Raw genomic sequence first — 17,693 nt, 5'->3', positions numbered from 1 at the left:
GTGCAGTACTATATTGTCCTGTAATGCTCTTTACCTGTGCTATGACTAGCTGTTTCTTTGGACTCCAGTTAAAGAAGGTTCTATTTTATTATTCTAGTACATAGGGAATTTACCTTTGGTTGCTGAACAAATATTTGATGGTAACTGCACATTATGACCAACACATTTATTATCATTGTTCTTCAAAAATTAAACTGTTTACAACTGATACATACTATTTTATCCAAATCTCAAAAAGTGGATTCTTCCAAGAAATGTAGAAATAGACACATCTATTAAAGAAGACCTGTGGCCTCCCTGAAAATTATGGCTTTTTAATACCCCAAGAAAGCTAGAGTCTAGAGGGTGTTCATATTTTAAGAATTTGCCCCCCCCCCCCACATTCCCTAGATATGAAGATCTTAGTACATCATCTGACTGTCAGTGATTTGTCATCCTTAGCCCGGGAAGGGCGGCTCATGCAGCCAGGTAGTGAGACAACATGGGGAAAAGGATTGTGCAGATAATATTACCCCCATCATCTCCTACACTTAATGGACTGTATGAGATCACATACTTCTTTCATAATACATTCATAATATAAGCACACCCCTAGACTCAGGGCACCCTAAGCTTTCAGGAGGTATTAAAAAGCCACAATATTTCGGGAGGCCAAATGTAATTTTGTTAGTGTGTGGACAAAAACTGTAAGATATTTTTTTTATCTGTTCTTGATATAGACAGATTTTGATGCATGGTCTGACAAATTTATTAACCCCTTAACAACCACGAGCATTTTTTTACGCTCGTGGCCGGCTCCCGTTATGTGAAGCATGTTCAGGAGCTGAGCGCGCTTCATACCCCGCCAGGTCCCAGTTGCTATCAGCAGCCATGACCCACGGCTAATACCGGACATTGCCGATCGGGCTGATGACCGGTATTAACCCTTTAGACATCGCGATCAAAGTAGATTGCGGCGTCTAAAACGGGAGAAAACAGTTGCCGGTTAGCTCAGTGGGCTGTTCGGGACCGCCACAGTGAAATAACCGCATCCCGATCAGCTGAGAGGACAGTGGGAGGCTTCTTTGTTTATTAAATTAGGATACTTCCATGCTCAGAATAAAGCAATGCCAGTTTCTGTGAATGAATAAGTGATTATATTGTATTGCATGGTCATACTGTATATGGACATGAGTTGTTCAGTGACGTCAAACCTGTAATTTGTTTGAAACATAACCCATTTGTAAGTGAGATACAGTAGAATAGATAGATAGTAGAGATGAGCGAACTTGCCGAGCTCGACGAACATTCAACAATGTTCGGTTCACATTGAACTAGTGCTCGATGAACTGTGTATAACACTGCCTAGGAGCTCTAAAGCATTTTGTAACACTTCCTGCCTTCATTTAGGCACCAGACCTCCATGTGTTTCCCATCCCTTGTGCTAATATTGTGCACATTACCAGGTTTTGTGTGAGCCGAACCTGGCAATGTTTGAAAGTCCTGAAATTTGAATCGAATCCAGGTTTGTGGAGCTCAGCTCACTCATCTCTAATAGATAGATATCCCCAGGAAAAATCAATATCACGCTCCAGGTGTATGCAACTCAGTGCCTGGTTCATGGTCCACTTCAATATAGACTGGAAAAATTGCAGCACTCCCAATGAAAATAAGTATTAAAAAGCATATGCAGTGCCAAAAAAAAGCTTTTTAGTCCCTGCATATGATGCAATAATCACCGCTTTTTACACCTGTTTTTATTGTGAGGGCTGCAGTTTTCCAGTCTAGAAAGATAGATAGTTACTATTTGATATTTTAGTTTTAATACTTGTAAGGCATACAGTAGCGGCTAACTGGATACATCCTTTAATCTCTTGTATTTTGTTATGGGGATTAACTCCAAAGGACAAGACTAGTGTGAAAAGTGTGTTTCTCCTACTGATTCCAAATATATGGACTGAAATGATGTTAACTCTCTTTTATATTCCGATCTGGAGATCAGATCTCCTATTCTTTTTTTTCTTCTTTTTTTTCTTAACTAAAAGAAGATTGGTTCTTAGCACAAGGAAGAAATTATACATTCCCTAACATTTCCTTAGGGAATGTTCACCCTCTCTCTTGTGCTGATATTGTATCCACTTTTTGATCAAAAAAAGATGTATAGAAGAGATGATCTCTTAAATGTGAAAAAAATATATGGTCTCAAATTGCAGAAGGGATAGGTAACATTTTATGGCTTTGTAAAAATATCCAGCAATTGTTTTAGAAACATAGATGACAGATTTCCAATTAGTTTAATTTCAGAATTATGTTTTTTTGCTGCATCAGGTTAAATATTATATCTGATTTAATCTTTCGAAAATGCTTTTGAATAAATCACATAGATGAGTGTAAATTGTGTTTTTCCAAACTGGCATATTTTCATCTAGACAATTTGCAGGCAATAAGATATGTATGTTTCCCAAATGAATCATTTACTAATACAAAATATCCTTTTGTTTTAGGATGTAAATCAGAAGCTGCAAGAAGACAACCAAGAACTCAGAGACCTTTGTTGCTTCTTGGATGATGACAGACAAAAAGGGAAACGAATTTCAAGAGAATGGCAAAGACTTGGAAGATTTACTTCAGGAATAATGCAAAAAGAGGTTACTTTATACTTGCAGAAATTAAAGGAGCTTGAAGTAAGACAAGAAGAAGTGGTAAAGGAAAACCTTGAACTGAAAGAACTTTGTTATTTGCTAGATGACGAAAAAATTGGAGTTGCTGGTAGTCGATGTTCCATCGACAGTCAAAATAGCCTCTGTCAATTGAATACAACAACCAGCACTTTCCTACGAGATGTCGGTGATGGAAGTAGCACATCCAGTGCAGGTAGCACAGATAGTCCAGACCATCATAAACCAAGTTCTACCAGCAGTCCTGAACACCTTCAAAAAAGTAAAAGTGAAGGAAGTCCTGAACACCAGAAACATGGAAGTGGAAGTCCAGAACATCTTCAAAAGCCTAGGAGTTCAGCAAGCCCTGACCATCAGAAACATCTGAAAAGTGCCAGTCCAGAGCATCATAAAAGTGTGGGTAAAAGTAGTCCTGAGCCACAAAGGCATACTTGTAGTAGCCCAGAAAATCTACAAAAACAAATATTAAGTAGTTGTCCTGAACATTTTAAAAAGCATAGGTCTGGTGGTAGTCCAGAGTACCAAAAGCTCAGCAGTGGCAGTCCAGATCATCTCCAAAAACATACATTAAGTGGAAACTCAGAACATCTTCAAAAAGCAAGGGGCAGTAGCCCTGAGCATCTCAGACATTTTGGAGGTAGCCCAGAACATCTCAAACTTTTGAGTGGGAGCAACAGGGATGGCTCCTTAAGACGACAAGTAGCAGATGAAATGTCATCTCATCACAGAAGTGTGTACAATGGAATGAATGGTGGGTGGACAAGCCTACTGAAATCCCCATTTTCTTAAATGGAGTTTTCTGCATGTGTTTAACAACCAGAATATACATGATACATACAGGTGAACATTTCATGAATGCATGTTTTAGCCTAAAATGTATTCTAGTAATGACCAGCCATTATCAGTAATGTACTACCAACCTTGCCTTAAACAGGTTGTCTGGCCACTTATTTATTTATATTTTTTTAAGGCTCAGAAAGCCCTTTCTAATCCCTCCCTGGTCCTACTGGTCTCTATATAATGTGGCTTCTTCTGACATTAACAATTTAACATGTGATCAATGCAGCCAGTCACTGGCTATGGCTGGTCACATGTCAGTGTCAAGAGGGACCAGGAAATACAAAGATCAGGGGTCCCAGGAGGTGCTGAAGTGGGAACTGCAGGGATCGGTAAGATTATGTGTGTGGACAGACAACACCTTTAACTTTTCTAGGCTTTGCCATCTCCTATTAGGACACATCTAAACATAACTGGCCAGTATGAAAGCCTAAGATACACACATCTCACAGAATGTTTGCTTTTGATATAAACATACATAGTTAGTCTAACTAATGGAGTCAATCATTTCGATATCTTGGAACTGTTTTAGCAGAGAATATTGATATACATGCTGTTGCTTTGTGGATTATTTTTTTTAAAGTGTTGTTCATTATGTTGATTATTCATGTACAGTATTTGAAAATTGTTTTACATAAATTAACTAAACAAAAAAATAGAAAAGTGGATCAAAAACTGGAGAAAAAGCTTGACTGATGTGATTGATAAAAATGTACTGCATTGCATAGTTCTATACTATACTTTATTATTTTATTCTAATATTTAATGTGAGACTGCTAATGTTGAACATACAGATATATATTGTGGCAGAAGCTGTTGTTTACATTAAGATTAGTGGGAACATTCCTTACCTTATTGAGCACCTGGCTTAGCAGGTTTCCTTTAAAGATCATATATATCATTGATCACTCAGGTTCATAGGGCTTAGAGAGATTTATTGCCATTAAGCTCTTAGTTAAAGTCATTTCCACATAAATTGAACAAATCTACAGTCAATATAGGCAAAGTCATGTGTATGGTGATTGTGTGGGCAGAATATAACTTCATACTAGTGAGCCATAGGCATATCATACGCGACCCTATAGTGTCTCTGCACAGCACCACATTCTCTCGTAGAACAAACACTTCTTAAAAAGAATATTACATTTAACATCTTTATTTTTGTCTTACTTTAAGGAAGAGTAATGTATATTTTCCAGATGTTAGACTCTATTGTCTTGTCTTAGGCTCTGTAAGTTCCTTATTAGATGGGAAGAAGATGCCTTAATGTCTGACTCAAAGTGTAATGAGTAACTATACTAACATATTTGAGGTTTTGGAGATCCACTTGGATCTGGAGAATTTGGCTCATTTCCTTTTGTAAAGGTGATTCTGAGTTGCTAGAAATGGCTTAAATAATCTCTGTGCAGGCAGGTTTATTTGATTTTGCCCCCTTTGGTACATCAAAGGTTTTACTGGAGTATACAAACTTAGAACACCCAGAAATTAGGAGAGGGGGATATGTAAAATCTCTGATATGTTCAGAGATGGACAGGCGTTACTGTCATTAAAAACAATTTTTGATACAGACATATATTATTATTATGTAACAATGTACAGCATTACTGGAGAAGCATGTAACAAGAGACCATGGTTATATTGGGATCTGACTTTGCATTTCATGGGAAAAAAGGTACAAGTAAATTAAATCCTATTGTTAGCCAGGCTTTTAATTATTAAGAAATAGTTTTCTTCAATTTCCCCTAGCTTTATCGACCTTTAATAGTTTATTTATTTTTGAATTTTCTTTGAATAATAAAAAAAAAAGTTGAAAAAATCATCGGTTAACATAAAATAAAGGACCTTTAGTTCCTTACCAGTGAGCCATTGGCATACATACAACTACCTTATAGGGCGTATGAGGGATTGACCGATATCGTTTTTTTAGGGCCGATACCGATAATCGGTGGAGGTTAGGACCGATAGCCGATAACTTATACCGATATTCCGGTATAAGTTATCGGCTATTTATCCCCCCTCGACACCGCTGCAGGTCATTGATTTAAAGCGGGCGCTTTAAATCAATGCACTACAGTGGCTTTTGCGGTGCCATAGGCCGCTGCCGCCACCCGCTACTCTCCCCCTACCTGTCAGGGTGGTCCGGGCCATCCATCCTTCCGTCCTGTAGTGAACCGGTCCGGGCTGTCCTTCTTCTCTGGGGGTCATCTTCTCCACTCCGAGCAGGCTCCGGCCTAGTACGCTGCATAGACGCCGCTGCGCAGTGACGCCCGTGCGCAGCGACGCACCTGACGTCTTGGCGTAGCGGCGTCTATGCAGCGTACTAGGCCAGACCCTGCCCGGAGTGGAGAAGAGGACCCCCGTAGAAGGACAGCCCGTACCGGTTCACCCGAAATGGCGCCGGACACTACAGGACGGAAGGATGGATGGCCCGGACCACCCCCATTACGGGTAAGTTTTTATTTATTTATTTTTTATTGACTCGGAGGGTGGGGGAGGGGCCCGATCGGTATAGTGGTATGGGCAAAAATCCATACCGATATACCGCCCAGCACTACGGTGGGGGGTGCGACGCGGTGGGTCGGGGGGCGGTCGCGGTGCAGTGGGGGCGGTGCGGGGGGTGGGGAATTATCGGCTTATCGGCAAGGTAATTGCCGATACCGATAATGCCCAAAATCGTGATTATCGGACGATAATATCGGCCATACCGATAATCGGTCGATCCCTATTTTGTACAGTACCATATTCTCCCTTAGATCCGATGTTTTTAGTAAATAACACTACATTTCTTATATGCCTTTGTATGACATAGCAGAAACAAGGAGGTGCAGTGTGGTAGTATAGACTTCTATGCATGTGTAAAATGTATGTATGACGATTTGGTGCTTGACTTGTTCTCCCCATGTTGTCTACACAATATGGACTAAGGAGACTAAGAAAGTTGAGTAACAATACATCTGTGAGATGGCATTTTTTATTGTCACTTGAAAAAAAATGATGGAAAAAAGAGACAGAGAAGGCTACCTCCAGAACTATGATTTACAGATGGTTTATTCATTGCAGGTGGAATTACTCATAAATGTTAAATAAATTGATCTCTTATTCTTGGGGGTTGAGATTGTGAATATTTTTTACATTTTTTTACTTTAAATTGTGGTTATCAGAAAAATCTGTCTTTTTAATTGGATGTCAAGGATTGGAAACACATTAAAACTTAAAACAGCATTACACCTACTGGATGTGATATCATAGCATAGCCCTTTTAACTTTTAATGATGCTGTGCTGAGATATGAAGCTAAACCCAGGTGTCGGGCTGTTTTAAGTGTAAATGCAGCGATTAAAGGGATACTCCCCTGCAAAAAAAATGTTTTTTTAATCAACTGGTGCCAGAAAGTTAAACAGATTTGTAAATTACTAAACATCTTAACCTTCAAGTACCTATCAGCTGCTATATGCTCCACAGGAGGTTATTTTCTTTTTAAATTTCCTTTATGTCTGACCACAGTGCTCTTTGCTGACATCTCTGTCTATTTTAGGAACTGTCTGGAGCAGGATAGGTTTGCAATGGAGATTTGATTCTACTAGTTCCTAACATGGACAGAGGTGTCAGCAGAGAGCACTGTGGTCAGACAGAAAGGAAATTCATAAAGAAAAGAAACTCATGTGGAGCATATAACAGCTGATAAGTACTGGAAGGATTACGATTTTTAAATATAAGTCATTTGCAAATCTGTTTAACTTTCTGGCACCAGTTGATTTTAAAAAAAAACAAATGTTTTCCACCGGAGTACCCCTTAAAAGAAAGAAAAGAAAACAAACAAAAAACTATATAACCTATTTTATATGAAAACTATTGGGAAAATAACCCGGCAGTTTGTGAGCTGGCAGCGCGGTGTGCAGCTTAAAGAGGTGGGTGCCGAATGCAAGATTGCGGGGGTCCCCAGTGGCGGGACCCCCACGGTCAGACATCTTATCCTCTATCCTTTGGATAGTGGATAAGAACTCTTAGGGCCGGAGTTCCCTCTTAAGGACTGAGCCCTTTTTTACCTTAAGGACTCAGCTCTTTTTTGCAATTCTGACCACTGTCACTTTATGCATTAATAACTCTGGATGCTTTTACTGATTATTCTGATTCCGAGATTGTTCTTTCGTGACATATTCTACTTTAACATAATGGTAAATTTTTGTCGTTATTGCATCCTTTCTTGGTGAAAAATCCCCAAATTTCATGACTTTGAAACTCTCTGCTTGTAAGGAATATGGATATTCCAAATACATTTTATATTGATTCACAAATACAATATGTATACTTTATGTTGGCATCAGAAAGTTGACATGTTTTTACTTTTTGATGACATTACAGGGCTTCAAAGTATAGCAGCAATTTTCCAAATTTTCTCAAAAATTTAAAAATCTGAATTTTTCAGGGACCAGTTAAGTTTGAAGTGGATTTGAGGGGCCTTTCTGTGAGAAATACCCCATAAATGATCCCATTATAGAAACTACACCCCTCAATGAATAGCAGCAAAGTGGAGGGGAAGAATCAAAATCTGAATTTTTTACACTAACCTGTTCTTGTAGCCCCATTTTTAAAAGTGGTATAAGGTGAAAAAGCCCCCCAAAAATTTTAGCCCAATTTTTCTTCACTTTTTTTTTGTGTGCTGGTAAAGTGTAGGAGCACCAAATTTAATAAATGGTCACAGCATTTTATAAATTTTGTGCAGGTAAATGTTTTCTGAAGTTTCTTCACATACACCAAAAAAGCTAAGCTAAGTCTGAGCTGGTGTAGTTTTAAAGACTTTACAGTGGCTTTGTGCCTTTTTTGCGCCTTTTCACAAAAAGGTGCAGTTCATAAAACCCTTCCGTATCATGTGTATTGCCAAAATCAGTGGATTGCAACTCAAAATCTTTTTTGTGTCTTTTGTAGAAACAAAAAACTGTCTAAAGACAATGATAAATGTCGGCCAGTGCTCTATGGGCTCACAACATGGCTCAAGAGGAAAAGAGCAACTGTGGGATATTAGAAAACGAATTTTGCTGTCATGGTTTTTGGGGGACATGTTGCATTTAGGAAGCCCCCATGGTTCCAGAACAGCAAAATAAACCCCACATGGCACACTATTTTGGAAACTACACCCCTCAAGGAAGGTAACAAGTGGTATAGTGAGCCTTAATACCTCACAGGTGTTTGATGACTTTGCGTTGAATTTGGACATGAAAATGGAAAATTTTATTTTTATCACTAAAATGACTGTGTTACCCCAAATTTTTCTTTTTCACAAGGGGTAATAGGAGAAAATGGACCCCAAAATTTGAAGCCCAATTTCTCCTAATTAAGAAAACACCCCGTATGTGGATGTTAAGTGCTCTGCAAACGTATTACAATGCTCAGAAGAGAAGGAGCAAAATTTGGCTTTTTGAAAGAGAATTTAACTGAAATGGTTTTTGGGGGGCATCTTGAATTTAGAAAGTCCCCATGGTGCCAGAACAGCAAAAAAAATAAAAAATAAACCCACATGACATACTATTTTGGAAACTACACCCCTCAAGGAACGTAACAAGGGGTATAGTGAGCCTTAACACCTCACAGGTGTTTGACGACTTTGTGTTGAAGTTGGACGTGAAAATGGAAAAATTGATTTTTAACACTAAAATGATGGTATTACCCAAAATTTTTCTTTTTCACAAGTGGTAATAGGAGAAAATGGATCCCAAAATTTGAAGCCCAATTTCTCCCTATTAGGAGAACGCCCCATATGTGGACATTAAGTCCTCTGCTGGCGCACTACAGGTCCCAGAACAGAAGGAGCGCCATTGTACTTTTGGAGAGAGAATTTTGCTGAAGTTGAAGTTGGGGGCCATGTGCATTTACAAACCTCCCATGATGCCAGAACAGCAGAAACCCCCCACATGTGACACCAGTTTTGAAACTAGACTCCTCCAGGAATGTAACAAGGGTTACAGTGACTACTTTCACCTCACAGGTTTTTTGATCAAAGGGGCCAAAAAAGTGAAAAATTAGATTTTTAAAATTAAAATGATGGCATTACTCCAAATTTTTCATTTTCACATGGTGTAATAGGAGAAAATGGACCCCAAAATTTGAAGTCCAATTTCTCCTGGTTAAGAAAACGCCCCATATGTGAACGTTAAGTGCTCTGCTGGTGCATTACAGGTCAGAACAGAAGAAGCGCCATTGGACTTTTGAAGAGAGAATTTTGCTGAAATTGAAGTCGGGGGCCATTTACAAACCTCCCATGGAGCCGCAACAGTAGAAACCCCCCACATGTGACCCTATTTTGGAAACTACACCACTCACAGAATTGAATAAAGGGTGCAGTGAACATTTACACCGCACTGGTGTTTGACAGATCTTTGGAACAGTGGGCTGTGCAAATTAAAAATTGCATTTTTCATTTTCACTGACCATTATTCCAAAAATCAGTCAGACACCTGTGGAGAGTAAATGCTCACTTCACCCCTTATTACATTCCTTGAGGGGTGTAGTTTCCAAAATGGGGTCACATGTGGGGGGTTTCTGCTTTTCTGGCACTATAGGAGGTTTGTAAACAAACATGCCCATCAATTCCAGACACATTCTCTCTCCAAAAGCCCAATGGCGCTCCTTCTCTTCTGAGCATTGTAGTTTACCTGCAGAGCACTTTACATCCACATATGGGGCATTTCCATACTCAGAAGAATTGGGGTTACAAATTTTGGGGGGCTTTTTTTCCTATTACCCCTTGTGAAAATGAAAAATTTGGTATAACACCAGGATTTTAGTGAAAAAAATTAAAAAATTTCAAGTCCAACTTTAACAAAAATTCTTGTTGGGTGTTAAGGTTCACTATACCCCTTGTTATGTTCCGTGAGTGGTGTAGTTTCCAAAATGTGGTCACATGTGGGTGTTTATTTATTTGCGTTTATGTCAGAACCACTGTAACGATCAGCCACCCCGTGCAAATCACCTCAAATGTACATGGCGGTCTCTTTTCTGAGCCTTGTTGTGCGCCCGCAGAGCATTTTGCGTCCACATATGAGATATTTCCGTACTCAGAAGAAACTGTGTTACAAATTTTGGGGGGCTTTTTTTCCTTTTACTTCTTGTGAAAATGAAAAGTATGGGGCAACACCAGCATGTTAGTGTAAAAAAAAATATATATATTACAATAACTTGCTGGTGTAGACCCCAACTTTACCTTTTCATAAGGAGTAAAAGGAGAAAAAGCCCCCCAAAATTTGTTAGGCATTTTCTCCCGGGTATTGAAATACCCCATATGTGGCCCTAAACTGTTGCCTTGAAATATGACAGGGCTTCGAATTGAGAGAGCACTATGCGCAATTGAGGCCTAAATTAGGGATTTGCATAGGGACGGACATGGATGCAAGGATTACACTTGCCTCCCATACCAAAATTACCCTACGGCAGTGTTTCCCAAACAGGGTGCATCCAGGTGTTGCCAAACTCCCAGCATGCCTGGACAGTCAATGGCTGTCTGGCAACACTGGGAGTTGCTGTTTGGCAACAACTAGACGTTCCGTTTTAGAAACCGTGCCGTACCAGGCATTTCTCATTTTTATTGGAGGGGGTAAATGTGTAGGGGTGTGTATATATGTAGTGTTTTAACCTTTATTTTGTGTAGGTGTAGTGTAGTGTTTTCTGGGTATATTCACATGGGTGGGGGTTCACAGCGGGTATCCCGCTGGAAGTTTGCTATAAAAATGTGTATAGCAAAACATGTTACTGCAATCCTTTTTTGTAAGAAATACTTAATTTTTCTTAAAAAAGTTCAGGGGAGCCAACATTTACAGTCATGACTGTACACGTTAAATTAACCCTTACCTACACCTTTATATAAAAGATGGGTTTTTGTTTCAAGTCCCATGCAAGTATATGGGACTTCCAGTACCTTACTCCACAAGCTCTGCTCTGCATCTCCTGGTTAATGTGTCAGTCCGGCTTGCAAGTGTCAGTCCGGCTTGCCACACCCCATCCCACAAAGACACGCCCATGGTTTAAGCCCCATCCCTTTTATTATCTACCCTTTTGTGCATCGGTCTGGCTTGCATATCACGCCCAGTCCCACAAAGCCACATTCTCTTCTTACAAGCTTACAATATCTTCATCACAAATCAGTCCCACCTGAGGACAGGATATGAGGATGGGACATAAGGACGGTATATCAGGACGGTATATGAGTACAGGATATGAGTTCGGGATATGAGGCTAGGATATGAAGTTGGGATATGAGGACAGGACATGAGGTCGAGATATGAGGACGGGATATGAGGTCAGGATATGAGGACGAAATATGAGGACGGGATATGTGGTCGGGATGGGAGGATGGGATATGAGGTTTAGATATGAGGTTGTGATATGGGGACGGTATATGGGGATGGGTTATGGGGTCAGGCTATGAGGACGGGATATGAGGATGGGATATGAGGACTGGATATGAGGACGGGATATGGGGTTGGGATATGAGGACGGGATATGAGGATGGGATATGAGGTCGAGATAGGAAGACGGGATAGGAGGTTGGGATATGAGGTTGAGATAGGAGGTCGGGATAGGTGGTTAGGATATGAGGACAGGATTTGAGGACGCCATATGAGGATATGATATGAGGACAGTATATGAGGTCGAGATGTGAGGACGGGATATGAGGAGGGCATAGGGGGTTGGGATAGGAGGTCGGATATGATGTTGAGATATGAGGACGGAATATAAGGATGGGTTATGAGTTCAGGATATGAGGTTGAGATATGAGGACGGGATATGGGGACGGGATATGAAAGCAATATATGAGGATGAGCTATGAATTCAAAAGCTTCCTCCTTTGTTGATTTTCCTCCCCAACAAGGATTAGGAAGGGAAAACTGAGCAGCGCCATGTACTCAGCTAATAAATAAATATATATATCAGGAATATGCAAAACAGCTCAACACACCACCTTCTCAGGTAGCATGCCCTAAGATCAGCTTTGGCTCCAGTTACGAAGCCTCAGAAACTGACTGGCATTTATGCCAAGCCAGAATTCTCTCCAGAAGGGAAGAAGACCCATCTGCAGACAGCTGTTTCGGGGTGCTTGCCCCTTGTCAGTACAGAGCAGGGTGTACTGCCTTGGATGTGGGTAGAGGCCTGTGACTAACTAAAAAATCAAGTTGCTGTATTCTGGGAGCCATAACTTTTTTTTTTCACTGACGCAATTGTGTGAGGACTCCTTTTTTGCGGGACATGTTGATGTTTTTGGGTGGAATATTTTTGGTTGTATTTTATATAACAAAATGTACTTTATTATTTTTTTCACATTTTTCAATTTTATTTTTCATTTTTTTATTTAACTTTTTTCACATTTTAATTTTTTACTATTTTTTTTTACTATTATACACATAATTCAATGGAGTACACATGATCAGTCACTACCTTAGGTTAAGACTGATCTGTTGCCATGAGAACGAGCCCACTGTCAGTCCTCTTGTTGCCATGGCAACCATCAGCTCCCTGCTTTCACTTTGCAGAGCGTCGATCAGTTACAGAGGAGCTCCCTCCCTCTGTTACCCTAATATATGCTGCGGTTACGGTGACAGCAGCGTCTACAGGGTTAACTCAGGATCAGAGCACAGTTCCGATCCTGAGTGCTACGGGTGGCCTCCTCTGACGGGGCCCCCCTCACCACCGATCACTTCATTGTGTGAAGCAGCGAAGGAGAGGGGGAAGGGGGAGACCTCTGCCAGATCCCTGCTATTGGTCGGTCTGTACTGATGGACCAATAGGGGCAATCGCCGGCCGGGGACTGCTGCGATTGGTCCCTGGCCAGCTTCAGATAGGCCGGGCAGTGCAGCCTAGCTCAATGAACCATCACAGCGCCCGGCGGCGCTGTGTCAATTTATTTACATCAGGTACATGTACAGTGGGGATCAAAGGTTTTGGCACCCCAGGTAAAAAATTGTATTAATGTGCATAAAGAAGCCAAGGAAAGATGGAAAAATCTCCAAAAAGCATCAAATTACAGATTAGACATTCTTATAATATGTCAACAAAAGTTAGATTTTATTTCCATCATTTACACTTTCAAAATAACAGAAAAAAAATGATGTCTGCAAATGTTTGGGCACCCTGCAGAATTTATAGCATGCACTGCCCCCTTTGCAAAGCTGAGACCTGCCAGTGTCATGGATTGTTCTCAATCATCATCCGGGAAGACCAGGTGATGTCAATCTCAAAGGTTTTAAATGCCCAGACTCATCTGACCTTGCCCCAACAATCAGCACCATGGGTTCTTCTAAGCAGTTGCCCCTCACAAAGCTGGAGAAGGCTATAAGAAGATAGCAAAACGTTTTCAGATGTCAATATCCTCTGTTCGGAATGTAATTAAGAATTGTCAGTCATCAGGAACAGTGGAATTTAAAGCAAGATCTGGAAGAACAAGAAAATATGAGACAGAACAGCTAGCAGGATTATGGGAAAAACAATTCAAAACCTATGTTTGACTGCACAGTCCCTCCAGAAAGATCTTGCAGACACTGGAGTTGTGGTACACTATTCCACTATAAAGAGATACTTGTAAAAATATGGTCTTCATGGAAAAGTCATCAGAAGAAAACCTCTTCTACGTCCTCACCACAAAAATCTGCGTTTGACCGATGAGCTTAAAATTTAACTTTTTGGCAGGAATGAGCAAAGGTACGTTTGGAGAAGAAGGGGAACAGAATTTAATGAAAAGAAGCTCTGTCCAACTGTTAAGCATGGGGGTGGATCAATCATGGTTTGGGGTTGTATTGCAGCCAGTGGCACAGGGAACATCTCACGAGTAGAAGGAAAAATGGATTCAATAAAATTTCAGCAAACTTTGGATGCTAACTTGATGCCATCTGTGAAAAAGCTGAAGTTAAACAGAGGATGGCTTCTTCAAATAGATAATGATCCTAAACACACCTCGAAATCCATGAGGGATTACATCAAGAGGCGTAAACTGAAGGTTTTGCCATGGCCTTCACAATCTCTTGACCTCAACATAATTGAAAATCTATGGATAGACCTTAAAAGAGCAGTGTAAGACAGACAGACAAGAAATCTCAAAGAACTGGAAGACTTTTGTAAGGAAGAATGGGCAAAGATACCTCAAACAAGAATTGAAAGACTCTTGGCTGGCTACACGCTGTGATACTTGCCAAAGGGGGCAGTACAAGATATTAACTCTGCAGGGTGCCCAAACTTTTGCAGACTCCATTTTTTTGGTTTTCTGTTATTTTGAAAGTGTAAATGATGGAAATAAAATCTAACTTTTGTTGACATATTATAAGAATGCCTAATCTGTAATTTGATGCCTTTTGGAGATTTTTCCATCTTTCCTTTGCTTCTTTACGCACATTAATACAAATTTTTACCTGGGGTGCCCAAACTTTTGATCCCCACTGTTACTGATGTTGCTGGAAGTGACCACTAATCACTAGGTACATGTACCTGATTTTGCATAAATGGGTTAATGTAGGTACTACTGCTCCCAGCATGGAGCAGAGTGTGCTCCGTGTTGGGAGCAGTAGTACCTGCAGTTGAGGACAGATCATAGAGGGTGTCACTCTTGACACCTGACGGGATCGTCTTATCTATTGCAGAGATGCGAGAAAGCTGCCTTCATCTACACATTATACAGGACGATGGCAGTGGGTGTCACTCCTGACACCTGGGGCAATCTGTCTATTAGCACAAGTACTACTGCTCCCATCGTGGAACAGTCTGCTCCATGATAGGAGTAGTAGTACTACCTAGAAAATTAAAAAAATAGAGAAAAAAAGTAAAACACACATACACACACACCTTATTAAACACATTATTAAAATACGATACTAATAAAAATTTGCCGCAAATTTATTCAGATCAAATCAAATTATTTTTTTAATTCGGCAAATCGGCCAAATCAGTATTAGTAGTTTCCAAACTCTTTAGACATGGTTTTGCTACCTTATCCAGTCTGTTGAGTCTTTTGCTGTCCTCAGAAATATATTTTCTTTATGCCATGACCCTTTCCTTATGCCATGACTGGGCTTTGGTGGATCCTTGTACTGAAAAAATTTAAATGTTTGTCAGATCAGTCAGATAGGCTAGAACTTAATTTTAATAATGGGATTGAATATCAGGTGATTGGCGTAATTATACAGTCAGAGGGTGTGTACTAGACATATACTTCTTTCAATGTAAAACGTTCACACTCCCTGGCTGTATCATCCTGCCCATCACCTGGTATTCACTCCCATTATTAAAATTAAGTTCACGCCCATCTGACTGACTCCCTGAATTGTCAGACAAACTATAAACCCTCATATCTCAGGAATGTAAGGACATGTCAAGAAACTGTAAAAAGTTTTTGATCAGGGTACTCTAATCTATTCAGTGACAGTAAAATATAATTTTTTAGGGCTTGCTAAAGGTCCTGTTTATGTAAGGCATAGTTAATTCTAGCGACAAAACGTGGACCTAGACAGTATGTTGCATAGTGGATACCAGTGGGTCCCAACGGGTTCCCATTGACCTTCAATGGGGCTCCTTCAGGTTTCAGTAACCTGCAGTATTTTTTTCTCAACTTTATTCCAATCATCTGCTGAGCAGATCCGGCAAACAGAGTTCCCCAGAACAGAGCTCGACGTCGTTGTGAATGAGGCCTAAGACGTCTTAGGCCATTCCCTTTAGCCAAGCAACAGCTTTATTTTGTCAGTCAAGAAAAGGACTTCTGGTGACTACCAAATCAGTGGGAAGACCATCTCAAACAGAGTATAAGAGGATACAATTGTGTTGTGTTGTGACACCTAGAATACCTGTAACAATAACACCCATACTTCCCAAATTGATGCTCCATTTTATATTCTTCTTACTGTCTGTGACTTTTATGTTTGAATTCAGTATTTTCAGCATTGTTAGGAACTCAATAGCAATTTGTCTTCTTAGAACTGTTTAACAAGTCTGTATTATTCCTACTAACTAAAGCTGCTAAAGATTGTATTAGGAAATATGCAAATGGGACCATATTTACATTTTTTTCAGCATGATGTGTGTGACAACCGTGTAAGATAACCGTGTATCTTTACACCTTGCTGTGCTGGAGAGCTGTGTTTTCTCCAAGTGGTTTATTATAAATCATCTGTTTCTTATCTGGTTTCATGGTAAGCTTTGATATCTCTGTCATAGTGTGATATCAAAGTGTTTTAGATCAGCGTGTCATTCCCAGCTGGAATTATGAGAAAGAAAAGAAACGCAAAATTGGTGACTAATAATACCTGCCAGATAACACTGAAATATATCTGAAAATAGACTTTATGCATTTATGGGTAGAGCAATAAGAAATAAAAAGACTTTATTTTATGGGTGTAGCAGCTCATATAGTGAACCCGGCAGCAAAGGGAGAGGAGATATGACAACCAACCATTTTATGATATTATTATTATTATATTATTATTATATTATTATTATATTGGACATAAATCTACTTCCTGGTGCCCCTATAATTTACACATAAGAATATACAGTTCTATCCTGAGCAACATTCTGTCTATAAATCAAGCAAAGAAGATGCGCATGTTTCATAGACTGAGACTGACAGTGATCAGCAGCTGTGCACTCACAGTCAATGATGGACATCTGTGATCCTGCTGATGTCCATCATTAACCCTTTTAACCCCTTAAGGACGCAGGATGTACATTTACGTCCTGTTCATAACCCTTTTAACCCCTTAACGCACCAGGATGTACATTTACGTCCTGTTCATAACCGCGGGCATCGGAGCGATGCCCGTGTCATGCGCGGCTGATCCCAGCTGCTGATCGCAGCAATGGCCGACGCCCGTGATCTCGCGGGCGTCCGCCATTAACCCCTCAGGTGCCGGGATCAACACAGATCTCGGCATCTGTGGCAGTGCGCGATTTGAATGAATGATCGGATCGCCCGCAGCGCTGCTGCCGGGATGCGATCATTCAGAACGCCGCACGGAGGTCCCCTCACCTTCCTCCGTCCGGCTCCCGGCGTCTCCTGCTCTGATCTGAGATCGAGCAGACCAGAGCAGAAGATAGCCGATAACACTGATCTGTTCTATGTCCTATACATAGAACAGATCAGTATTAGCAATCATGGTATTACTATGAATAGTCCCCTATGGGGACTATTCAAGTGTAAAAAATAATGTAAAAAAAAGTAAAAGGAAAAGTT

At 40.3% G+C, this 17,693-nt stretch overlaps 1 protein-coding gene across 2 annotated transcripts in view; it reads left to right on the top strand.

The window, feature by feature from the left end:
• Positions 1-17,693, top strand: part of CCDC85A (coiled-coil domain containing 85A) — a 333,147-nt gene that overhangs the window by 91,617 nt on the left and 223,837 nt on the right. Inside the window, exon 2 of one of the 2 annotated variants that reach the window (XR_008891555.1) lies at positions 2,484-3,497. Coding sequence is in view for 1 of the 2 variants with exons in the window: in XM_056567717.1 (XP_056423692.1) it covers positions 2,484-3,408 (925 nt within the window). In the remaining variant the exon portion in view is untranslated. The remainder of the gene's footprint in view (positions 1-2,483; positions 3,498-17,693) is intronic. The other variant, XM_056567717.1, reaches the window with a different exon arrangement.

Source organism: Hyla sarda, chromosome 3 (assembly GCF_029499605.1).
Source record: "Hyla sarda isolate aHylSar1 chromosome 3, aHylSar1.hap1, whole genome shotgun sequence".
Classification (NCBI taxonomy): domain Eukaryota; kingdom Metazoa; phylum Chordata; class Amphibia; order Anura; family Hylidae; genus Hyla; species Hyla sarda.
Note: the sequence above shows the minus strand (reverse complement) of the source record. Positions and strands in the feature narration are given on the sequence as shown.